Source organism: Drosophila hydei, unplaced genomic scaffold (assembly GCF_003285905.1).
Source record: "Drosophila hydei strain 15085-1641.00,03,60 unplaced genomic scaffold, DhydRS2 tig00008144-arrow-arrow-pilon, whole genome shotgun sequence".
Classification (NCBI taxonomy): Eukaryota; Metazoa; Arthropoda; class Insecta; order Diptera; family Drosophilidae; genus Drosophila; species Drosophila hydei.
In genome coordinates this window covers 520,390-546,322 of record NW_022045849.1, presented here as the reverse complement: position 1 = coordinate 546,322, position 25,933 = coordinate 520,390, and the positions used below count along the sequence as shown (strand labels likewise).

General features: G+C 41.2%; 2 protein-coding genes across 2 annotated transcripts; both read right to left on the bottom strand.

Moving 5' to 3' along the window:
* Window positions 1-648: 648 nt before the first annotated feature.
* LOC111602643 (T-cell leukemia homeobox protein 3) lies at window positions 649-13,762 on the bottom strand. Its single transcript, XM_023319808.2, has 4 exons — window positions 13,546-13,762; window positions 10,588-11,012; window positions 6,616-6,844; window positions 649-990 (listed from the first exon to the last, which is right to left on the bottom strand). The coding sequence occupies exons 1-4, from the start codon at window positions 13,716-13,718 to the stop codon at window positions 789-791; spliced, it is 1,029 nt and encodes a 342-aa protein (XP_023175576.2). The 5' UTR covers window positions 13,719-13,762; the 3' UTR covers window positions 649-788.
* Window positions 13,763-23,111: 9,349 nt separating this feature from the next.
* Window positions 23,112-25,297, bottom strand: LOC111602611 (probable cytochrome P450 28a5). The gene is made up of 6 exons (XM_023319770.2): window positions 25,081-25,297; window positions 24,760-25,006; window positions 24,562-24,666; window positions 23,923-24,472; window positions 23,594-23,860; window positions 23,112-23,532 (listed from the first exon to the last, which is right to left on the bottom strand). The coding sequence occupies exons 1-6, from the start codon at window positions 25,263-25,265 to the stop codon at window positions 23,366-23,368; spliced, it is 1,521 nt and encodes a 506-aa protein (XP_023175538.2). The 5' UTR covers window positions 25,266-25,297; the 3' UTR covers window positions 23,112-23,365.
* Between the last annotated feature and the right edge of the window lie 636 nt (window positions 25,298-25,933).

The window sequence follows — 25,933 nt, the reverse complement described above, 5'->3', positions numbered from 1 at the left end:
TCACATGTATCCGCAACATGGTAAAAATCAAGAGTAAGACGTGACATAGATCATTTAGTTTTAGTTTAGAATTTACTAGTCATAGTCGAATTTCCCTTCAAGTTTCATCAGATCTTACTGGCCATTAGAAAAGTCATAATATATAAACTGAAATCAATCATAGATCGAAAGAGCAATGGGGATACTTACAGGAAAGCAAAATGCCCCAAATCTCTAAGACTAAAACATTTTGTTGTTTTCTTTGATTTCGTAGTGTATTTATTTCAGTTAGTTATATCTTGCAATAGTTATATTATATTTATAATACTAGGTAATGCCATTCGACTTATGAACTAACGTACAATACAAGCCATATATTTAAAATTCTTTTATATTATATATACTATATTATATATATGCTTCATAGAGTTGACATTTCTGAGATAAGTGTTGAACAACTGAAGATGGAAATCAAATCATGCAAACACTGCGCTACAAACTAAAGGAAACTACTTAAACTTACATCGAGTACTTAAGCATATGATTATATATACAGATATATATATATATATATATATATATATATATATATATATATATATATATCTGTATTTTATAAGGAAAGTAAAGCTAAGTATTTACAAATTGATTGATTCGTCTTGTTCGGGGTTTCACTGTGCCCATTACGTTTTTCAACTCTATTTACAAAGCAAACTTTATCACAAATAAACCTTATACACATACACACAGAGACACGTACATATATGGAGTTATGTGTGTGTGTATGTATACGATCTACCATTTGACAATTAGCAGCCCGCTGCATGGGACGCCTCCGCCCAGGGCTGCAGGCCATGCAGCGCTGCCAACGGAGCTCCATTTACGCCGGACTGTGAGCTCAGCGGCGCAGTGGGTGGTGCAAAGCCCTTGCTAATGGCCTCCGCCTGCAGTGATAACATCAGCCGATTGGCTGCCTGTCGCTCCGCCTCGCGCTCCTCCGCTGTTTGACGTCTGCAAGCAAAGAAAGAGAGAGAGAGGGGGGATTTGATGAGCTTTATCTATATATTGACATCGACTAATGTGCATATTCATTATGGTGGCCAGATCTATATAGTTGACAGGTGCGACAGCAGAGGCAGGTATGCACAGCCACTTAAAACAAATCGAATCAAATATGCTGATTGCCCACTACTCACATACACGATTCGCTTTTGTTTTATTGAAAATTAATTTCGAGTTGCTTTGCCGTTAAATTGCATTTTAAATGCTGCGCTTAAATGGGATTTAAGACCAACAACAATTCCTGAGGCCATCAATTATTCAACTGTAATTGCAACTGCGCTTTGCTACTACTGCAGCAGTTCCATTTCCATTCTCATTACCCTTTTCCATGCCCAGCTCCATTGCCAGTTGTTGCAACTGTAAATGCAATTTCGCTTTGCTGTAGCATTTGCTCTTCATTCCCTTTAGCCCTTCCCATTTCTATGTACATTCCCATTCTCTTTTGCAGTTCCACTTCCAGTTCCATTTTAGTCTTGCGCTTTCCCTTCGCCTTTGCATCTTGCGTTTGCGCAGCATTTGTGCTCTAATTGTGGCCACACACATATATACACACAGTCACACGCACACACAGACAGATGCCTGTTAGGGTGGTTGTTTTTGCCTTTGCGCCATATTGAATATTTCATGATCTAATGAAGTTCTTATGGTTGCCAGCTAAAGTTTTTGTCCCGTGTAATTATTATCCTAAATACTTAGCTCGTTAGCTCGAGTGTGTGTGTGTGTGTGTGAGTGCGACCCACACATGTCATTTGTAGTATTATAGTTAAATATGCTATCATTAAGGCTTTCATCGGCAATGTCATCATTCAAACTAAAAGTTCATAACTTGAATGCGAGCTTATTAAAAATTCATTAATATCATTGCCAAATTGGATGATTGTTATGTGTCGGGTTTCGTGTCTAGAACTTACTTTAGTATTTTCTTTAATGCATACTACCAGTGAAATAAATATGCTTTGGTTCACTCTAATTCAATTATTGCTCAACACAGTAATGCGATGTAACAACAAAAACAGTAATTTCTATGTCTGGCATTCAGAGTGAGTGAGTTATATATTATACGACTATGGGTAGTATTTCACTTTTACTTTCTGGCATTTTTTGGATGCTTTATCTGCGAGGCATTTTTACAGCTACCGCATGAAAAATTCAACAAAAATTGATTAAAAACTCCAAAGGCAAAGCAAACTATGTGTGCGTGTGTGTGCGAGCTTAATTTAAGCGGAACAGAGACAGCGCTACAGGCAGGCAGCACGACGCTACAGGCAATGCTGTGTGTGTGTGTATGTATGATTGAGTATGTGTGCGGGCTTAATTTAAGCGGAACAGAGAGACAGAGAAAGAGTGAGGCAGAAGCAAACGACAGCCTCTGGGCCTAATTGAAGCGCAACAGAGACAGAAATAGAGGCAGCACGACTGTAATTTATCTTGTGCAGCACGAGAGTTTTTTTTTTTGTGTTTTTTTGTTTTTATCGAGGTGGAAATGGAAAACGCTTTACAAATGTTAACTGTATGTCTTTTGGCGCCAGGGCGATGAAAATGTTGTTGTTGTTTGCACGATAAATAATGGGCAGGCATTAGGCTAAAATGTTTATTAAAGCTCGACATAGAGAGAAATCGGGGCAGCGGGTGATAAATGTGGTAACAAATTTAATGGCAAGTCAATTGTCGCGCTGTTAGCAGCTGCCCAAGTAACAGCCGAAAGCAGCTAATTAAAATCATTTCACACACACAAACACACACAAAGAATAATGTTTTTGGGGCCCTCTGGTAATTATCTTTCAAGACATAACAATTTAGCCAGTCCATTAATTGGCTGGCCCCAGCTAGTCCCGCAGGACTTGCCTAAGATTTCGTCCTGCGCAGGACACGTGCCTTAACGTCACAGCTTCAAAGTTAATTTACAAATGGCCAAACGCAGCTGCAATTAATTTCATTTGATTTTCTTTCTTCCTTTGTTTTGGCCCAACAAACTTTGCTCTTTGCCAAATTGATTTTTCGTCTTGTGGTTCAAGTTTTTGCGAATAACTTCTTCTGGTCACACCCGCATACACACAAGCACACGCACACAGTTCATTTGTCATTGTGTGCGTGTGTAAATTTTTAATTAGACAGCTTTCAGCAGCAGCTACTGCAAAAACTTTTCCATATGCCACGCAATTAATTTCATGTGAGTTTTCCCACTCGAATTTAAGATTCGCCCCCTCCCCCACCAATCTCTTACCCAACTCTTTGTGTTTGATGCATGGCCGTGTAATTAAAAAGGGTTTAACGGCAAGTTGATTTATGCGCAGGTTGCTAATTAAATTATGCATACTCTTCTAGTATCAAGCAGCTTAAGTGCTGTACATGAAAGCTTAGCAGAGAAGATACCCAGTGGTACCCACTGAGACACTCAGTTTCCCTATTTATTCTTAACCTGCATGAGGTTTAGCCAAGAAATTAATATTATCATTTTATTTCCAACCAACTGAAACAAATATTCCTCATAAGCTATTTGCCCAATTGCTGGGTATGCAGATTCTGCAAATCTTTTGCCCAAGCAGACAACTGTTAGACGACGTCATTTATTTGGCCCCAGCGCAAATAAAACAAAGTACGCAATGACATGCCATTTTTTTCTTTCACTAAGAGCTGAGCTGACAGACTTGCTGTCCCTGTCGCACCCGCACCCGCACCCGCACCCACCCGCTTTCTAACTGATGTCTGTCTGCCATTAGGCTTTTGCATTAGCGACTTTCTGATGCCCTTTCATGGATTTTCCAATCTTGTTACATAATAGGCAATTAATAAGATATATTTATATAAGTATCAGAATATATAATTAAGTCGCTTTAATAGACACAAAATTAAACGAAAACCATTGTGAATATATATGTGATATGAATACATGTATATGCAAAAGGTATTTAGACGTCGGCATTGCGCAGCTAACTGATGTTTGCTTGTTGTTTCTTTTTCGCTGCTCCTTTTAATTTCCTTTTCGCTAAACACATTGTCAAATTGACGGGCAACAAGCTTCATTCAATTGCTCAGTCTTCTTCTTCTTGTTAATTATTAACTCTTGTTGTTGTATTTTGTATTGCTGTTGTTTGCAAGCGAAGGCCTCTGATTCATGCTTTGTCTTTGTTATTGCGAGCCCGCAAACGAGTTACAAGAAAAAAAAACTCATTTTGAAATCTTTGAAGCGAACATAACTCATACGCCATGTTGAACGGTGCTAATTATTCAAATTACTTGGCGCGCAGTTGCATTAAGGCAATTATGTGATATATATACGAATATAAATGCTTATATATGTACATAACTATAGTAGTATTTACGAGGCATACATAATCATGGGGCTTGTTTAATGCCGTTGCCATTTCACTTAGCCACAAACGAGCCGTGGCCATTGCCGTTAACAAAATTGCGTTTTACATCATTAATTTTTACGAGCTAAACTAGGTCCAAAATGGCTGATAAGCTCTAAGAGCCAAACAGCCAACAGTCTAGAGGACTTGGCCAGAAGGCACTGCTGAGAAACGGAAAGAGTGAGCGAGAGAGACTGTGGGGGAGAGACGGGTCTGCTTTCTGGCTTCTGGCATTGTCGTGCTGTGGGAGCTGAGCCTGCTAAGCGGCAATTAACGCGTCTCAAATGCGCCCACTGTAAAAACTTTTGTTGCTGCTGCTAGAGAGCAGAAAGTAAAAGAAATACGAGTCGGCACTGCTCGACTTGCAGATACCCTGTAACTTGCTATTAGTAATCAAATAAATTTTAGTTCTAGAAAAATAAAGATATAGATATGATAAATACGTTGACCTATAGTTGACCTATTATTCTGAAGCATATTCTAAATATCTATGTGCAGACACATCTCCTTCTCTCTATGTGACATACATTCACCCAAGTCTAATATGCCCATTATCATTGTGTGTAGGGTAAAGTTGCCCAGTTTTTGTAAACTTTTTTGTGTCATTATTATAATGGTAATTGCATATGGTAATATCATATATCATATATGTAGGGACGGGGTAGTGGGCGAGGGAATCATTTCGTTATGATTCTAATGTTAATGTTAATAATAAAATAGAAAACAATTTGAGACACGCAACGGCGTTCAACGCATCAATGCCTCATTAAATTAGAGACAAACAAGCGCGTGACTTGTTTATAACTCGCATGATATGCATACACTGAGCGAAATAGATGTTGGCTAATTTGGCAGCAGAATCTTTGGGCTGCGCAGTTGATGCTGCGAAGAAATTTGGTTGGCTTTGAATATATTTTAATTGGGGTTTGTTTATCTTATCATTCAGCTCTAAGTTTGTTTGGGAATAGTAATTTCTTAAAGTGTAAACGAATCTACATATAGTAAAAGGGAAGGATCACGCTCATGTGTTTGATAAGGCAACGATTCGTCATTTGAAATAGCTCATTAATTGCCAGAGTAGAGAAATGTGCTCAGTGCAGAGGCCACCAAGGTGATATAGAAACAGCTGCTAAAGCTGACCTACAAAATATCTGAATATATAGTCAAATATATGAAAGATATATATATATATATATAGATATATATATATATATATATATATATATATATATATATATATATATCTGATATTTTAGCTACATCAGCTAGTTATTCATCTATGTAACTGAGTTAAATCAAGAGCAGGTCAAGGCTCAATGAGTTACTAAAATATCTAGATTTATTTAAATATTTATAATAATATTAAAATAATATTTAATATTTATAGATAATATTTGGATGCTATTTTGTTACTATTTGTAAGCAATATTAAAAACTTTTCTGGCTAAATTAAAAATAAATTTTTTTTATATATATATATTTTTTTTTTAATTTTAAATAAATTTTGAGTATGAGTATGACTTAAATGTGTTTCTCAGCTGGAACGTTTTAATTTATTTACAGTTAGTTTCTAAATATCCAATTGAGATTTTCCTATACATTATTTATGTCTGTCCGAAAGGCTTATTAAATGCGATTTTGTCATTACTTTATTTGAAATAAAGTAAAATCAAGTAAAATTTGGAATATTTAGTTAAAACTTCTATTTGTTTTTCAAATGGAAGCATCTGACTGATCCTTTGAACCCTGCATTTGTTATCTATGCCTTAAGCTCTATATATTCCTTTTAAGCCATATTCTATTTCATATATGTCTAGTTTGAGTAAAGTTAAATTATGATAATATTTTTCATAGCCTCCATTTTGCGCGATTATTATAAGAGTTGCTCTAATAGCAGGAACTCGGCTCATTATGGAGTAAGCGCTGCAGAGGACTTAACAAACTAGACACAAGATGAATCCACCCCCGCAGAGGGCCAACCCCTAAACGGAAGCAGTGTGGGTGAGCCAGGGCAGGGGGAGGTTTGCGCTTTCTCATTTAATGTGCTCATGCATAATGGAAAAACCTTTTACCCTCCGTTATAGAAGTGAGCTATATATATATTTATATTTTTCTCTCTTTTTCTAGTTTAAAGAGGCGTGGCAGGGGCAGGCGGTAGCTGTCAGCAGTTGAGAGCGTTGCATATTGATTTTTTGTTGTTCAAAAAAACTGTGAAACTTACCTCCATTTGGTGCGTCGATTCTGAAACCACGTTTTCACCTGTGCATCGGTCATCTTGAGGCCACGGGCGAGAGCCGCCCGTTCGGCAGATGCCAAGTACTTCTGCTTGTGGAAGCGCTTCTCCAGCTCAGCCACCTGGATGCGTGTGAACGAGGTGCGCGGCTTTTTTCGCTTGGGCGGCGTGCGATTCTGATACGGATGTCCGATACGCCGGGCAATGGGAAAGGCAGCTGAGGGCAGAAGAAAGCATAGTTCAAGCAATTAGTTAAGTATAAGCTATAAAATATATGTCTAAATAGATAATAGGACATTTCCGATATTTGCTTCCGGCAGCCCGGCAGCCCGGCAGGTGACCTGTAACCTGTAACCTGTGTCTACCTGCTGTGAAATCAATTTGGTGAAGAGCCGCAGTCAGTGACTCGATTGTGCCTAATTGCTGCTGTCTGAGTGCGATCTTTAACCTTTATCATCAGCGGCAGAAGACGACGACGCACGCGACATCAATTTCATTCAAAAGGTTGAGTCATAAACTCTCCTCGTACTTCCTAGGATGCCTATGTGACCTAAGTCTAAGGCCGCCTTCGGCTCTCTTAATGGGTGCGCGCTGTGCCGCTGGCCGCTGGCCGCTGGCTGACTGGTTGGCTGTCCGTCTGTCTGCCTGGCGCTGAACCTTTTAAAATTCCAGCCAGTCGACTTACTTTTGCGTGTTGTTGTTTATTGTGTGCGATAAGACGAACCAACCAAGCTACAACAACAGCAAAAGCAACAAAATATTAAAGCGTTGTCGTTGTCGTTGTCGTCGTCGTTGTCCTCGGCGACAATCGGCTGAAACCGGCTTGACCAACGTCTCATAGGGGTCATTTGTCAGTTAGATCTGGCTAAATATTTAAGCACATCAAAGTTACTCGAAGCCAAATGCAAAATAACTTAATGTAATAGATAAAAAACACATTTTCTTATCAATTACTGGCGCTTAAATTGAATTGCATTGAGCGACTGCTGAGAAAATTGTGTAAATTAAACGAAAGTCCAGAGAAAATTAACTGATTCCAAAGAAACTAAGTAAGGAAAAGCTCAACCTCTCAACGTGAGCTTTAAGGTGTTTATATAGTTGAGACTAATATACCCAGCTTGAGTTTGTTTATCAATATAAATATTTATAGAACTATCCTTAGACAAGTGTATACAACTGAAGTCATAGAGGTTGGATATAGAAGTACATCTAAGAAGTCTATCTAAAGAAGTCCATTTACGAGCTTAGAAGTCTATCTGTAGAGAAAGTCAAAAGCAAACAGCAAGCAGCAAATCTTTGCAGTTTTAGGTTTAAATATGTATAAAACATGATTTTGTACTGATATGAGTAGCCTTCATTGAATGAAAGAAACGTACCCAACAGAATATTTTTACCAAATTTCAAATATCTAGCTTCAATAGAAGCGGACAGAACGGACAGTCAGATAAACGAACTGTAGAGCGGAGATTGCTTCGGGCTGAGGCATTCTCATTTAATTTCTTGAACTATTATTTTAATACAGTCTAGTACAGTAAAATATGTTATATATTGTCTCATTTGATATGCCAATATCTGAACCTCAGCATAAAATAAATTCAAATTCAAGTGATTGCAAAAATGGCAAATTTCTTTGGCAATGGCAATTTTCTACATTACTTACCTCTTCTTCTTCTATATAAAACGAACCTATATCATAAGCCATTTTCCTCATTTTCCAATAGCTAAAGAGCTGAATAAGCTATAATATTTACAGCCCAAGCAGAATTCTTTAACTTGCTTTTTATATCCCTAGAAATTTGGCTCCCAATTGGCTTCAATAAAAATACCAACAAAATGGCTAAAATTTCCATCAATCGTAAAAAGCCCCAAAGCTGAATACCGTTATGTATGGCTGGGTGTTAAGCTGACAAATCATGTTTTTTATTGTGACTTCGCCGAAGAACCCTTCCATTTCCAAGGAAAAAATAGATGTGGGACGTGTGTTGGGAAGGGCTTGAAAACCATTTGAATATTTCAGGTAATATCAATTTCAATAAAAAGCCATTTATCGCACCACATAAGCAGGCGCTCATATCCTTAAAGGATGCGGAGTCAAACACTCATTCGCGTAAGCATAATTTTATGGCTTACCGACAAATCCCTCCCCACGTTGCCTGCTTCCTCTTATTTATGATGTTTTGGCTCAGTTCTTGGCGTATCTTAAAGATACTCTCACAACCTGTCTGTGGGCTGTGGCAGTTGCTGTTGCTGCTGCTGTTGCCGTTGCTGTTGCTGTTAGCCTTACCAAAAATACGTAAAATAATGCTAAAAGCTTTTAGCATGCATTATTGATGGCGCCTGAGGCCGAGACAGAGGCTGAGACTGGGGCGCTGGCCCACCTGGCGTATGCGCAATATGTAGCTACAAATATCTGCACTCAAGCATTTACACTTTGAACTTTCATGCGATTTAGCCAGTTTTTTTGGCTAGAAAGGGCTGAAAATTTAATTGGCGCCTGCTGCGTGTGGCTGTCAGCAAAAAGCCCAAGCAACGGCATTCCAATTAACATGCAACGCTTATTAATCATATGAGTGAGCGATACGACGAGAGCGGGGAGCGAGGGGAGCAACCAATGGGGAAAGGGTCACACTGTGACGTTGGCTCGTTTGTCTTGTTAATGAAAAAAGCCAAGGCGCCAGCTTATCAGCAAAGCCGCTGCGACATACTGCACTCATACACAAACACACTCATTCACACAGACACAAACACAGCGAGACTGACGCTGACGAAGTTGTTGACAAAACGAAACTGGTCAAAGGAAGCTACACTTGCTCTCCCTCTCCCACTCCCGCTGACCGATCTATACATATGCTACTCATATTAAAAGTGTGGCCAAGTTCTGTTTAACTTGCATGTCAGTTCTGCCTCTCCCGTTCCCGCTCTCTGCATTTTGGGCTGCACAGCGCCGCGTGTTCAATGCTCGTCTCCCTCTCACACATACTCACACACACATACGCACACACACTCGCACACTAGCTGAGACTAATTAAATGCTGCCCATGTCAGTTGAGGCCGCGTCGCATTGAAGTGTGGTATGCTGGCGATAAATAAGCCAAGCCAAGTCCGCAGCTCACTTGAAGACCGCCCAATGTGTAATTAATTCCTTTTTCGGGGGCACAGCGCGAAATTAAAAAGTCATGTAAACCAGCTCATTAAAATAACTAAAAAAACAAAAACGAAAACGTAAACGTAAATAAAATAAGGAGCCCAGCGGATGTTGGCCATAAAAGCAAATCGCACCGCGATCGTCCAGCTAAGCAGCTTTGCGGCTCACAAATATGAGTTAATGCAGCCAACTTCCTACTAACTGGGCTGCTGAGACGCTTGGCTGCTGGGCTGCTCGACTGACAGCACAGCTGATAAAAGGAGTATGCAGATTCGTAATAAAATCAACGCGTTCTCATTATTTAAGCGGCTCGCGCTGTTCGAACAAGCGAAGTTCATAATGTAAACAAATTAAGGAAGCGAACAGCGAGGATCCAGCTCAGATCGACCGTACCTATACCTATACATATTTCTATATATATATATGCAAATGAGTAGAGCAAAACCTTTGCTTCTGGGCGGTTTTTTGTTCTTTGGCTTTGACTTAAGCTGCGATTGCGCATTTGAAGGCAAACATGTTTTTATACTTTAGGGCGTGTGTGTCAGTGTGTGTGCGAGTATGTGTGTGTGTGTGTGTGTGTGTGTGTGGCACTGCTTGGGCAAATGACATGCCGACAGGCATGTTGGCTTAAAAGACTTCTCTGATCGCGCTTATTAGGCAGAGAACACAGCCACAGTCCAGTCAGCCACACACAAACACACATACACACACATACACATACACTTTCACACACTCACACACCTATGTACATCGTAACAGTAGCTGCTGCTTGTTATTTGGGGGCTACCTCACTTTTTATAGCGAACTTCACTCACCTGCCAGCCGATCCTTGACCGCCTGATGGGCGAGCGCCGCATGATGCAGCGGCGGCAGCGCCCAGGTGAGCGGCGTGCGCTGCGGCGGCACACGCAGCACATGGCCAGCAGCCGCTGCCGCTGCCGACGGATAAAGATGCGGATACGAGTAGAGCGCTGCGGCGCTGCCATAAGTCGAATTGGCAATGCTGCTGGCCAACTTATAGGCGGCCAAATCGTGCTCATCTGCTTGCAGCTCTTTCTCCTCAATGTTTCTATCCAAGTTGTTGTTGTTGCTGTTGCTGCTGCTGTTGTGTTGGCTGCTGTTGATGATGATGTTGTTGTTGTTGTTGTTGGTTTCAAAGGGTTTCGAAAGCAGGCGCGATATGCTAAAGGGCAGATTCTCGCTGGATGAGGAGCGCGTTTGCTCCGATTGCAGTGATTCGCTATAGAAAGAGATGAGAGTAAAGAGTAGAGAGTAGACAGTAGAGAGAGAGAGGGAGAGAGAGGAAAATACAAGTTATTATTGTTGTTGTTCTCATTAATATTAAAAGTGTCGCTAGATAAGAGCGAGACAGACGCAGACAGAGAGAGAGAGAGACGGAGACAGATAGAACTAATTATGACTAAAAATGTTGCAAACTAAAATCTGTAAACATTTGCCCACGCATAAGCCATACACTTAGAAAAAATCTTACGAATTTGCTACTCAAATTAAGTGAAGTTTTTCCAGAATATTTGAAATCTTCAATTTGCAATAAAAATGTCTGAAAGTCATAAATTTTTTTTGGCCAGATCCTAAATATGAAATATTTATTTGTGAAACTATAAATTGTAGTTTAATTTATAAACAATTTTTATGTAATTTTGTATATAATTGATGCTTTAAATTTTGTTTCATTTATTTCTTATCAATATATTTCTTACATTTTAATTTATACATAAATATTATTCATTTATTCTGATATATATATTATTTATTATATTTTAATATTTTTTTTTAGTATATTTTTTTTAATATTTATTTTATATATATATTTTGTTATATATATTTATATATAATTTTTTTTTATTTAAGAGATTTTTATATATATTTTATATATTTTGGTTTTTTTAACACGTTTACACATATTCATTATTTGTATTATTTATTATATTTTTTTTCTATTGACTTATTAAATTTTCTTAGGTTTTGTTTTTAAATGATTTTTAATTAATTAAGATACAATCTAAATTTTCTTGATTATCTTTGCCACATTCAATCACATCTTAATAGAATTCTACAATTTTTCTCAAAGTGTATTTAAGTAGTTGTTGGTGCTGATTGCTGCTGGCTGCTGCTGCTGGCTGTGTTGCAGATAAGGCCAAAAGTATTGGCTTGAAACACGCAGAAATCATGTTTTTGCTGCGCCTTCGTCTGACGCTGCGTATGCGTAATATTTTGCATGGATCTTGGCAAATTAAGTAATTATGCAAATGGCATTTGATTCGAACTCTATAAATCGCCCGTCTGATCTACACTTGACGAAAAGCAGCAGCCACAACCTCCCTAAGTCAGAGGAACAACTGTTTTATGATCTTTCTTCTTTTGTCTCGGGCCTCGCATTCGCCGCGCTTCGCTTTATGTGTTTTCGTTTTTATGGAGCATTCTCTATTAAAATGTTAATCCCATGTGATGCGTAGGGCCCCCCGCCTGGGCCTTGTCTCTGTGTTGCCCGAACCCGTTTGGAGCCCATTTGAGCCACTGTTATCGGTGCGCGCCTTTTGGCGCCTTGCTAATGTGCCTTTTTATCGTCGCCAGAGTCGGCAATGCCCACTTCCCTCATACCCTATAGTTACCTCTCCCTCTCTCTCAGTCACTCTAGCTGCCTTTGTAAATTCAGGAAGTTTTCTTGGCGTCTGCTGTGGCTATTTATTAGCGTTTAAGAGCTTTGTTCACGCCAAACCCAAATTGGAGCGACTCGAGAGCTCGTTTCGATTCGATTGTGATTGAAAGCGTTTATTGGATCAGCTTGTTAGCTATTCAAATGCGCCCTGAATGGGACTTTGTGTAGTCAGACAATGCGAATGTCATTTGAATATATTCATTTCGTAGGCTGATCAAATTATGAAGAGAAGTTTTTAATATTGTTGCTGACTTCTTAATACTCTGTTTACAGAAAAGAAGGACAGAGAGAGAGAAAGAGCCCTCTCTTTGAAGAGAGAGATATAAAGGGAGATGGAGGAAGAGAGAGATGGAGGCAGAGAAGGGAGAGTGTTTAAGAGTGTTTAAGGAAGAGAGCGATTGAGAACAGAGTGAGAGCTTTATAGAGAGGAAGATATGTTGATTGATTGTTGAGAAGTGAGTGAGACAGAGAGATAGATGGAAATGGGAGAGTAGTAAGAGGAAGAGAGTGATAATGAAATGGAGATAAAAGAAGATAGTTTAAGGAAGTTCTATATAGAGAGGCAGAAAGGCTTTAAGGCAGGCAGGAAGATCAAGAAAGAGAGAGGAAATCAGAAAGGAAGACTCAACTTAGTCGGAATTCAGAGTACGGAAATAACTTAGGGAGAGAGAGAGAGAAAGAGGAAGAGAGAGGAGACAGACTTGACTCTACATCTAACTGATTGTGGAATAATGCCAAATGATTAATATTGTTTACTTAAGTGGGAAAAAGAAATGAGACAGAGACAGATCAAGAAAGAGAGAATGCTAGAGATTACTTTCCACTGTGATTTTGATGCAATAAAATGAGCTAAGCCACCATAAAATTCTAACAGTGACTAACAAAATATGAAATGCAAAGATCTACGGCAATCTAGCCAACAAATATGCCCTTTTGCACATGGTAAACAGAGTATAATCCAGAGAAGCCTTCAATGCAATAACTAATATATCCTAAGGCCAATTATGTTTCTTCTCAAGTTGTGTGTTAATCAAAGATATTTCTATATACATATATGTCATGTATAATAATTGACACCTGATTACTAATTTACCTGAGCGGAGTTTCGGATTCATCGTAGCAGCTGCCATTGTCCATATCGACGTCTGAGCCGCTGCCGCAGGACATTCTTGAGTCGGAGTCAACATCGACGTGTATTTCCTGCTCCTCAACATCTTCGCCGTGCTCGTGCTCGTTCTCGTGTTCATCCTCCTCGTGACTGGACATGTTGAGAGCTATGGTGCTTATGTGAGGCGCCAATTTGAACAACACTTTTGTTTTTTCTATTTCTTGATTATTCGGATATATGCATATATATATCGGGATATCGGGGTATCGGGATGTATGACTCAAGTATTTCTTTTGCCTCACTCACTGCACAGTTGACGGCGTTTCAATTGGCTTCACACTTTGGCTTTGGCTTTATTGAAAAGAGGCCGCGACGCGATTTCGTTAACCGTTAACCGGCTCGACAAATGGAACTGAGCTCAGATTTGAGATCGGCGAGTGAGCGAAAAAACTCCGTGCTGGGAGCGGGCGCGTGCTGGCGGGCGTGAACGCTTTTCATAAATGCAACCAAAAATATGCCGACGGACTGTATCGCTGCCGCAGTCGCTGCCTCAGTTGCTGCCTCAGTTGCTGTCGCTGCCTGCTGGCACTGCTTGAGTTAAGTCGCTTGGCAAGCACGTAAAACCAGTTCCGCTGACGCCGGCAGCACAGTCGCCGTCGCTGTCACCGTCGCCGTCGCTGCTTCCCTCCTATTTGGTTAACATTAACGAGCCTGTTTGCCACCTTGTTTGAACCTAACCTACCATAATAAACGCACGCCAACCCCCTCGCCCGCACTTGCCTATGTCTTGTGGTGGTTGCTCTGTTTTGGCTCCGCCTTGCTCATGTTTGCGTCTTGCTCGCACAGCTCGCTCTCTCGCTCGCTGCGCCGGCGCGCTCAACTGCGCTGTGCTGGACAAACTGGTTTTGGTCTGCGCGGCGCTTGGCAGCACTGGCCAGCAACTGGCCAGCAATTGGCGCAGTGGGCGTCACGCTGCCGGCCTCTGATTGGTCGCTGCGCAGCAGTTAGTCGAACAGTTACAGTTAGCGCTTGGTGGCGAGTCGCAGTAGGAGTGAGAGAGGGACGGGGAGCAGCTTTTGTATTTGCGACGACATTTTAAATGGAAAACGTTTTGCTTTTGGGGTTTTTATTACGCACAGAGACGAAAGCACGAAGAGAATGTATTTTCATTTTGATTGTTTCTATTTTCGGCTTAGCGATGCGAGGCGAGGCGAAGCGTTCCGCCATCTCGTTCCTGTGCGAACAGCTCAAAGCATGGAGAAGTGCAAATGTGGCAGATTAATAGCACAATTGGAAATAGCAGCGTTTTGTCAGTTTCAAGCTGCACAAAGAAGGGCAGGCGCGTCGGCCAGAGAGGTGGGGCTGGCTCTAGCTCTTGGAGTGTGGTCCACTTTTTCGCGCGGCTTTTCCTAATGCCTGCCTCAGCTTTAGCCATTGGCAGCCGCTGCGAGAGATCTCTATTAGCAGCAAGCGCAAAATGTTGCCGCTGCTATCGCTCACCTGACATTCTGGCAGCCCACGATAAGATATGCCACACTCACCCACCGCCCCACTTGGTGTCTATGCAAATGGAAATTATTTTGTTTTCAGCATCTTTTGCTACGTTCCAAGTTCACTTAAAGGTTAATTGACAGTTTTATTGGAGAGTTTCTTGGCCTTGAGCATGGCTCCAACTCAGGTGGCAAGCGGGCTACCTGGCTACCTTCCTTGCTGGCTAGCTGGCTGACAGGAATGCCGCCGCGTCTTGATTCTGCAATTGCAAATGGATAGCTACGTAGCTATTTCTGATATGTTGGCATGTGCCATGTACGCACATGCCACAGGCACAGAGGGAGAGAGAGCGACAGAGAGAGATGGCGTAAAAGTCATTTTCTTCTAACTTCAAGTCCAATTCCAAGTTTTTCCGTGTGCTCGTTTAACCAATAACAAAAAAGTTAATCAAAAAAAATTCAGTTTTGCACTTAAGAGCAACGTTTTTTGGCAACAGCCACAGCCAAATCTTGGCCAACAATGAAACGGACAATTACTGCATATTTAATTCGAATCACAGTCGCTCGTACACTGAGCGAACTAGAACTGGAAACAACAAAACAACTTTTTATTTCCTTATTAACATGTTAAGTATATAATATGGAAATAAATAAATTGAATAATAATTAATGTGATTTAATTCGTAGTATAAACAACAATTACGAGTGATCTAGTGGGCAGTGCCTGGCTATCATATACCCTAACCCTGGACTGAGCTTGAGTCAATCTAACTCGCTTTTGTGCACACAAATACATGCACACACATACGCACACACACACAATTATATACAACTTATGCTGCTTTTTCTTCATGCAGTTCTTCTGTATAAGTTAAGATAGATTTGCCAAGAGGTGCATGAGACTTACTCAAATCTAGTAAGATTCATGTACTTATGTTGCATATGGCATATATATACTCTAGACAGGCGGCCAGGAGCACATGGTTAGATGCTTCTTTCTGCCTATTAAGTACACAGCTAAAGTTCCATAGAAGTAATTTATAAACAAAACAATTATAATATAATATGTATATATCTGTATATATATAATCTCGAGTCAGATTTGACAATGATCAAATTGATCAAAATCAAATGTATTTCTAAGACTCATTTACTTTGTATTTGTTGCTTTACACTGCTTTTCTCTCAGTGCATGCTTCCATAAGCAAATTCATAGTCACACACACACGCACACTCACTCACACACACACACTCGAACGCAAAAGGACGCTTTGCAAAAGTCACGACGCATCGCCATCGACGTGGCTCTTAGGCCGTGTAGCCAACTAATTGGATTTCATTTGAACAGCAACAACAAGCAGTACAACAACAACAACAGCAACAATGAGCAACAATTGCCATAATAAAACAGCAACAACAATAACAACAACAGCAGCAGCAGCAACAACAATGAGCCAAATGGTCTCGACTTGGGCAATTGCAATGCAATTTTAATGCAAAATGAGAGGCGGGCCGCATTTTTATTGCATTTTTACTTGTATTTCAGTTAATAGCAGGCAGCAGCAGCAACAACAACAATAGCAATAACTGCAGCAACAACAACAACAACAGCAGCACGAAATTGGTGCTTGGTATGAATACAGAATGAGGCCAAGAGATGCCACCACAATGCAGGAACAGGAGTATGGCTTCAGCATAGAGCAGAACAGAGTCGAGGGTAGCTGGTGTTGCTGGCAAAATTAGTATGCAGCAGCTTACTGCAGTCAACAACAGCAGCAGCAGCATCAGCAACAGCAGCAGCGCAGCAGCAACTACTTCGAATTGCCTTTGCTGCGCGGCTGCCATGTGCAGGACTTTTGCCACTTGACTTTATTGGCAACTTCATGGAATATTCAGCAGTCAAGTTCTGCGCAAGTGCCTTCAAATGGACCACCCCTGCCCCCAACCCTGCTCACTCATCACCCCAAGACCCACTCCCCCGCTGCTGCGCATCCAATGCCTTTGCTGCAGCTTCATTTCATATGCATTTTTATTTGCCTCATATACAAATGGCAACCAGGCAATCAGTGTGTGTGTGTGTGTGTGTGTGTGTGTGGGTGTGGGAGTGTTGTGGCAAAGGGGCGTGGCACGGCACAAATGTCACTTCAATTGCCAATACTGATTATGGCGCTGTCTCAGTATGTCGCAGCGCGAATTTTATGTGCGGCCAGCGGAGCGCTATTATTGGTGACACTTTTTTCTGCTTTTTAAGGTTTATGCGAATGTCTTTCAAATGCCCACAAATTGTTTGCAGAGAGAGGGACGGCAATACTGACAGAGAACGAAAGTGAGAGAGAGAGAGGAAGCGAGGTAAGTGGAGACAAAGACTTACACTAAGTGTATATTTATACTGTTGCTATACCCATTGAAATTGCCCGAAGTAAACTGAAAGAACAGAGTAAACCCGAAGAGAACACATTAAGTATAGAATGCATGTGAAGTAAAGAAAGTATATAAGGTATATAAAGTATGTAAAATATCTAAAATATCTAAAGTAAGTAAAGTATGTAAAGTATATAAAGTATATAAAGTATATTAAGTATATAAAGTATATAAAGTATGTAAAGTATGTAAAGTATATAAAATATATAAAATATATAAAATATATAAAGTATATAAAGTATATGGCTCTACTCCAAAAGAAATAAGAAGACCATGTGAGAAAGCTGCACAGCATTATCTATATTCTAAATATTTGGTCTTTAGCTTCAAAATTGGTAAATGCACATGAAGCCAGAGATTTATCAAGGCATATCGAAGCCTATCACACGTAGTCAACTACTAAAGTCTTTAAGCCTACAAAGCAAGCAACAAGATTCCCTTATGGAATACATAGATATAGTCACTTATTCACATATATCTCATATATCTTTGCCTGAAATTTCGAATAGGGTATTTGTTAGTCGATTACAGCTTTCTTCTTCTCTCTCTGGGTCTTGCTACACTTTGCCATTTGTGTGATTTCCCTCAACACGTAAGACACTTTCCTGTCTTTCCTTGTGACTGCCCTCGCTCCCCTGGTGTTTGCCTTTCGAAGTTCTTTTCGCCTGTCCACACTTGGACTTGGAGTTGAGGTTGGAGTTGGACTTCGATTTCGATTGGGGCCAAGTGTTGGTTTGGGTCTATGCGTGATTTTGTTAGTGAATTGACCACACAATTTGCTAAGCGATAAATTAGCACATTAATTATTTAATCATGTGTCTGTGGGTGTATCTCTCTCTCTCTCTCTCTCTTTGTTTCTGTCCCTCTCTTTCTCTTTCTCTCTCTGTGTGGGAGTCCAAGTTGCTTGTTGTTTTTGGCCAGCTACTGCGAAAGGTTGACTTGTTGAGCATCGATTGCACTGATTTGAGCTCAAGGTGGAAGGATGTTGAGCTCAGCAGCTGAGATTAGCATGAAATCAAGGCGGGAAACGACTCTAGAAGACTTGACTCTTGTAAAGTAAAATAGAATTTTAAATATATCTATTTGCATCTATGCATCTATACCAAAGCAAAATGTTACACAAATAACATTGGGTTTTAGGTATCGATGACTAGGTATTCAAAAAAATAATTTATCTCTATTCGAGATACAACAGACTAAATTTGATGTCTCTACAACTTATTCTATTGTAAGCCCCAATCCTAATTCAACAAGATTGTTCGAAGTAATTCGAGGCTAACAATTTATACTTTTTAAAGATCGTCTTTAATTTAACCAAGTTCCAAGTCTGGTGTGGAATGCCCCTCTCTGAATATATTTATAAAACCCCGCTTGGTTATGTATTCTAAGAAATGCTGTTGGCAAAGTGTGGCAAATCCATTTCCTGAGCATAATAATCGTGGCATACGAGAGTGTTCTTAATTAATTTCGCACCCACTCGCCCCCCCCTCTCTCACTCTTTCCCTCCCTTCCTCCTTCTCATTCACTGATTTTTATGTAGCCACACAATTTTGGAGAGCACATACGACCCGCTAGGCATGCATATTGCATGGTATATGTGCATTTTTAATAAGTATCCAATTTTTTGCCACGCATTTTGTGGCGGGCTCCTTAGCGCTGTCCCCGTCCCCTTCCTCGACCGCCCATACTCTTTCGTCGTCCTGCTTCGTCGACAATTTTTATGCTCCGCCATTTTTGGTATTTTATAAATTAAATATGCTACGCGCGCAATTCCAGGCAGCGATTGTTTCGTAATACCATGTAATAAATTTCTGCAAAGAGTCGTTTGTCACTGAGAAGTTCGTGAGTTTTATTCACTGACTGTTAATAAAGATACTTAAATGTGTGATTGACTAATTATATTTCAGTAAAGTGCTGTCTGATTCAACCTGGGTCAACAGTTAAGTGAACTCACTGAGTGATTGATTGATTGACAGACTGACTGACTAACACTCTGCCTGATTGACTGATTCTATTTCATCAGAATAAAGTGTAAGGTAAATTCATTGAGCAAATGACTGATGGAGTGTTTGACTGACTGGCTGATTGACTGATTGACTAATTATATTTCTTTAGTAAGCTGACTGATTGAGGACTACATTTTTCGAAAGTCTTTTCAAATTAAAGTGACCTCATTGTGATTGATTGAATGATTGACTGATTGACAATTAAGTAATTGTTTATCTAAACTTTGTAGAGCAAGCGCGTCGTAGATGCTTGACTGACTGATCAACATACGGCAATGATCGATGAGCTGTGTGACAGAGTTTACTCTTATGTATCTAGAAGGAATGTAGAATCCAATGCTATTTAAGCCTTAATTTATATTTTACAGGGTATTTCATAGTTCAGAAGGCAATATATGTGATATGTGCTTTGGCACAGTTTCTGGGCCGGGTTAAATGGAATACAATGGGGTTGTTATGGCTTGGTGGCGTCTGACGCTGGGGCTGGGCTCATGTTTGGGGTGCTCTCGAAATGGGCGACAGGCCGTTAAGCAGTTCATTTGTAGGCAATTTTCGTATGATTGCAAACCATTTGCGCTGTGTGCTCGCTCCGGGTGCGTGCGATTAGCTGCAATATTTATGGAGCCTACTTAGAGCGCTTTATGCAGAGGTAGCCATGATTTTTATTGCACCCAGGGAGCGGAAGAGGAAGAGGGATAGGGGAGAGGGAGGGAGGGAGGGATAGACTGAATAAGCAATTTAGTCGTGTTTGATGTGTGTTTCATAAATTAGACATTTAAAACTCTGCCTTTTTGGGCATTTGGACTCGTTCGTTTGGCACATTTCACTAATTTGTATAACAGCTTGGAGCTGTTGTGAGGGGTTTTCCAGTCGCTCGACACATAAAACTAATTAAATCAGAGCTCGCTCGTAAAAATATCAGATCTATAGCATTCATTCATTTCAGTCTGTTTGGCTGAAAGACTTACGCCCCCATAAACAGGCCGAGCACAAAGGCGCAAATATTTACGTTAAATATTTGGAAAGTAAATTATAACATTAAAAGTGAATAAAAAATAACAAATGCAAAGCAACGCTCATAAAGATGAGTCTCTTTCTCCGTTTGTCAGTGGAAGGTATTTGTTGAAATACGAAAACGAGCTTAAGACGTGTTTTCATACCCTGCCAACGTGGGGAGTGTGTGGGGTATATTCGTTATGTGAAGGTGGAAGAAATAATAGCTAGAATATATTTGTATAGGTCTTAGGGAGTTGTGTCCGACTAGGATATACCCGCACTGGATTATTTATGTATATTCTATTCGAGATGCAAGATATAAAATTTGGTATCTCTCGCTCTTATAGTGCTTGAGTTATGTAGACAATATGTAAATATCTTAAATCCATTTTGAATGGAAACGACGTATTCAGAGGGTATTCTCTAGTCTGTCACAGCCCTCATACCACTTCAATTTGCATAGCTAATGTCAGCTCAAACAAAATGCATTATAATCGTTCAGATAAATACATAATACACATATATAGATTCGTATATATATATGTTATATATTGAATATCATTTATATAGAACTTACACCTCTTTGAGTTTTGAGCTCGTGCCGTTATCTCAACTAGCCGAGTTAATTGCTTAATCTGCAAGGCTGCATTAGATGCTCTGAGCGCTGAGGACTGAGCGTTCCGGCTGGGGTCAGAGCTGTGCGCGCTCACCTTTTTACCTGGCCATGAGTCATGCGTTGGCTTATCGAGACGAGAAATGCGTGTCTCCGTCTTCAATAATTTTATAGCCCACGTTGCGGCAACACAACACGGCACACAAAACCTCGCTGCAATCAATTAGCATTGTGACCTGTTTTTTTTTTCGCTTTTTACCTGGCGCCCTTGGCCCCTCTGCTCCTGTGCGTTCGCTCTGGGCTCTGGGCTCTGGTCTCTTATCAGTTTGACGCGCTTGTTAATGAACGAGCGAGGCCTTAAGTATGGCACAGGGGCACGTGGGGGCATGTGGAGGGGGTATTCCACTCATATTTTGATGCATCGATTGGCTCTGGCTCTGAGTTTTGTTTTTGTTTTTGTCATTGTTAAAAGCTTTTTGCTTAATACGCATTTTAAATGCTAATTAAAATGTTTTCTTAGCCGCTCCATTCGCATTTGCATTTAGGCACTATAAAAAATTTGTCAGAATTGATGATGATGCGAAATATTATAAATGACTTTTACACTTCTGCACATTTTTTCATCATTTTACACTGTGCAACGCAGTCATTTTTCAACATTTCCGCATTACAAATGAATATTTTCATTTTTTCTGGCCTCCCATTTCCCAAAACAATTAAAAAATCCTTAGACCGGGGATCTCCTGCTACTCTAGGCGACTTGTCTCGTCCATCATGCCGAAATGCATTTTAGCTCAAATTAAAAAAATCATATATATATATATATAGGTATATATATATATATACATATATATATATATGCCGTGGCGTTGTTCATTAATTCCAAGTGGCCTCTGGCAGCTTTGCTCGAGCTTGAGCTCAGCTCGACTGTTGCAACTGCTACAAAATTCAGAGCCAAAGCATTCACAGCCCGCACCAGCACCAGGGACACACTCAGAACTCAACTCACAGCTGCCTTCAGCTGATGGACACATGTGTAGCTGGTGACGTTGCAGCATCCAAAGCCCTAAGCCTGCCCCAAACAGACTCTCCCTCTCCCCCTCTCTCACACTGTCTCTGCCTGACAACAACAACTTTTGCCACTACTTCAAGGGCAAACACTCAAATTCTGTTTTATTCTGAAAGTGTTATATATATAAATAATAACTGACGGCTAATTATATCGAACCACAACACACTAACTGCTAAGAAGTCTAGGAGAATTCACATTGGTATGTCACACATAGAGACCTTACCAGAGACCCCACTAGCAGTCATTGAAGAAGTCTCAGCAGCAAACACTTAGACAGACTTGCAATCAAAACTAGCATCCCATAGATATAGACTTCAAGGCAGTCTAAAATTTTATTACTCACACTACATGTGACCTAACCATGCCTAGTTGTCCACCAACTACATTTGATTTATGTCTCAAAAGAGAGTTGCAAAAGAAAGCAAAGAGAACAAAGCAACAATTTTGATCCAACTGCAAAACTATGGGATTCAAACTCCTGAGCTATGGAGCTACTCTCTAGCGGGCATTCATATATAATGTGAGGTCTTTTGTGAAAGTCTAGAGACATTTAACTGCCAGGCATTGCAGTGGAAAATATAGGCCAAAGGACGAAGGCATCCGCACGGATAGACAAACGCAAGGAAAACATCGCATTAAACGAATATGGCCTGCTTTCACTGTGAAAACTGCCAAGACTTGCTGATAGTAATCTATTATTCACATTATTATTTATACAAGTAAACCTCAATCCACTTGTCTAGGCGGTCAGGCAAACAAAATAAAGCTCATATACTCGCCTTTGACTTGGACAGTCGAGCGAGTAAATGCATTGAAGCATGTGCACTTCAGATTGCAACAATCTATCGAGTTCTAGCAAGAGTGCATTACAGGGTATAGCCTAGGTCAGGCAGAACTAATTAAAAGTTTGTTGCAGTCAAAAGTAGTTGAAATTCTCTATTAATTATAGTTTTAATTTATGCTCAATCAAATGTGAGACTTGGCCCAATTCAAATCATGAGTTGAAGAGTTCAAATGTTGTCAGACCTTAAGTATACCCTGTACACAGAGATTAGACTGCTGCAGCTGCCGCTCAGCCATGAGTAGAGTATTAGGCAGTCAGTACTCGCTTAAAGAGACATTTATATATAGCTAAGTTATGCAAAAGTGATATATTGATAAGCTTCAAAAGCTCTGCAAGCCTCTTTGTGATGTGACTTCCGAGAGTTCAGGAACGCGCAGCGAAGTCGAGCCAAATGCCACCCTTGAGCCTCGTAACCAAGCCCGTTGGCTCGAACATATTGTCCTTGCGAGTCCTTGCATTGACGCTGACATCAAAGTTGACGACAATCTCCACAAGTGCAGCCTTGATCTGGGCGAGGGCAAAGCGCATGCCTGCAAGACGCGAAGCAGTTTGGGGTTGGGAATAGCTCTCAATAGGACACGCTCTACGTACCTATGCAGATGCGTGGGCCATCGCCGAAGCCCATGAATACGCCTCGATCGCGATACGTCTTGACAGCGTCGGGGTCCAGGAAGCGATCCGGCTGAAACTCTTTGGCGTTGGGAAAGTAGTCCTCATCGAGCATATAGCAGGAATGGGGCACCACGACAATGGTGCCCTTCTCCACAGTGAAGCTGGGGCCATTCCGATTGGACAGCTCTAGGGACTCGGTGCACAGCTTGTTGGATGCGGCAAGGGGAGGAAAGAGACGAATCGACTCTGGAAGTGCGATCTAAAGTTGTTCAAAGAGTTCAAATTGCTTCACTCTCATTTATACTCACCCTGGACGCAGGCATTCAGATAGGGCAGCTCGACTAGCTTATCAAAATCGATGAAGCCCTGGTCGTTCAGGTGTGCCGTCAGCTCCTCTCTTAGTCGCTGCTGAGCCTGGGCATCGCGACCCAGCAGCAGCAGCGTGTGGGACAAGACAGAGGCCGTCGTCTCAAAGCCATCCAGCAGGAAGGTCATTGAGCAAGCTGTGAGCTTGCGAGAGCTCAGATTCTTCTTCTTGGCCAGCTGCAGAATGTAGTCCATGAAGTCCACCCGATCCGCGTGCTTTCCAGCTGCGACTTGGCTGTTGCGCGCTTCAACAGCCGCCTCCATGAAGTCCACAAAGAAGCGCTCCACATGCTGCGGTATGAAGCGCAACTTCTTGATGCGGCGCAGCGAGGGTATCAAGGACATAACAGCAAAACTTATCACGAACACCAAAGGCTGTTCGAACAGATTCTTTATTTTTGCCATCACCGGCGTGGGATGCTCGCTGAAGCTCTGAGCGCTCAGGCCCAGAACGCAATCTGTGACCATTTCCGTGGTAAAGCAAAGGCTGATCTGTTGGTTAGAGAGAGAAAAGGAGCTATATAGACTGTACGATCTGCGCTACATATATATGTATAGTCTATAGTCTTTAGGCCACTTACATCCTTGCCGTTCACTCCATCCTTGGGCGCAATGCGTATTTGCTTGCGAATGAATTCGTTCATCTTTTTGCACACTTGATTCGTCACTGGATAAACGGCTTTGATCTGCAGAGGAACATGAATATATATATGCATATATTGAGAGGTAACATTACTTTAAGTTGATATGAATTGAGTGAGTGTTTGCCTTTGGCTTACCCGACTCATGGTTAGGCCGGGCGTTATGTCGGCCCGCCGCTCCTTCCACTCCTCTCCTGTCATCGAGAACATGTTGTTGGCCAATATGAAATCGCTTTTCTCGTCGACCATCGTGGCCAGCTCGTTGTCGTGGAAGTGTTTGAAGTTCGACACGAATACGCGATGCGCCAGCTCGGGGCTGAGCACCAGCAGCTGGGGCATGCGTGACATGAAAATGCCAACTGCATCGTATTGTTGCTTGTATTTGCTGCAGCAAGAGGAGAGAGAGCAAGAGATTCACTTAGACTGCAGTCCCAGAGTCAAAACGGTCCCAGGCGTTACCTATAGACCTTGTTGAGATCGTATATAGCGTGCTGCTGCGCCGTGAATAGGTTGGGATAGTTGCCAGTGAGTATGGCCGGCCTCGGCCCCGGCACCTTGCGCTTGCGCCAGTAGCCAAAGTTCCAGATAAGAAACTCGTAGCCCAGGAAGGCCACCAGAGCAAGCAGAGCCAAAGTAACGAGCATTGCGACAACCGTTTAAGAGTGAATCCGTTGCTCGACTGCTGCCGGTTTGTCTATTCCCAATTATAAATACTATTTGCAGGTCAGTTGCCCCGATAAGACCGACTGATAGCTTATCAGAGCCGACTGCAGCGCGCTGCTGCTTATCTGCTATTCGAGCTAAACAGTTACCCCCGCCCAAGCCTATTATTTGATTCTCTATCTCTCATTAATTAATACTCGCTCGAGCTGTGAGAAGGGAGTATTGCTCCCCACTCTCTCTATCTCTTTATCAACTAAAGCCATTACATTTAACAAATATGGTTTATATCTCCAAGTCCAAGTCTGCTTCAGGTCTCAGTCTGCTTAAGACATTCTTGGGGTCAATACGGAAATACCTCTATCTGTGCCAGCTCGTGGATAACAAAGTTTGGCAGTTCACTCCATGCTGAGCTGTAGATTTGGTAACAAATGCGAGTACCAAGCAGTCGGTTACACCCGACTGCACAAACTTATTTCGTGAATGTGCAAGGGAATTTCAATTTGTAGTTGCGAGCATGACGTTGCCTTTTAGTCACTTTTAGGGATCGCACTCAAAACTCTGAATGCAGCATGACTCGGCGAGTTCTGTGTAGTCTACTTAGATTCAGATTGAGGCTAGAGCATATGACTATGAAGTGCTGTTTCTGATT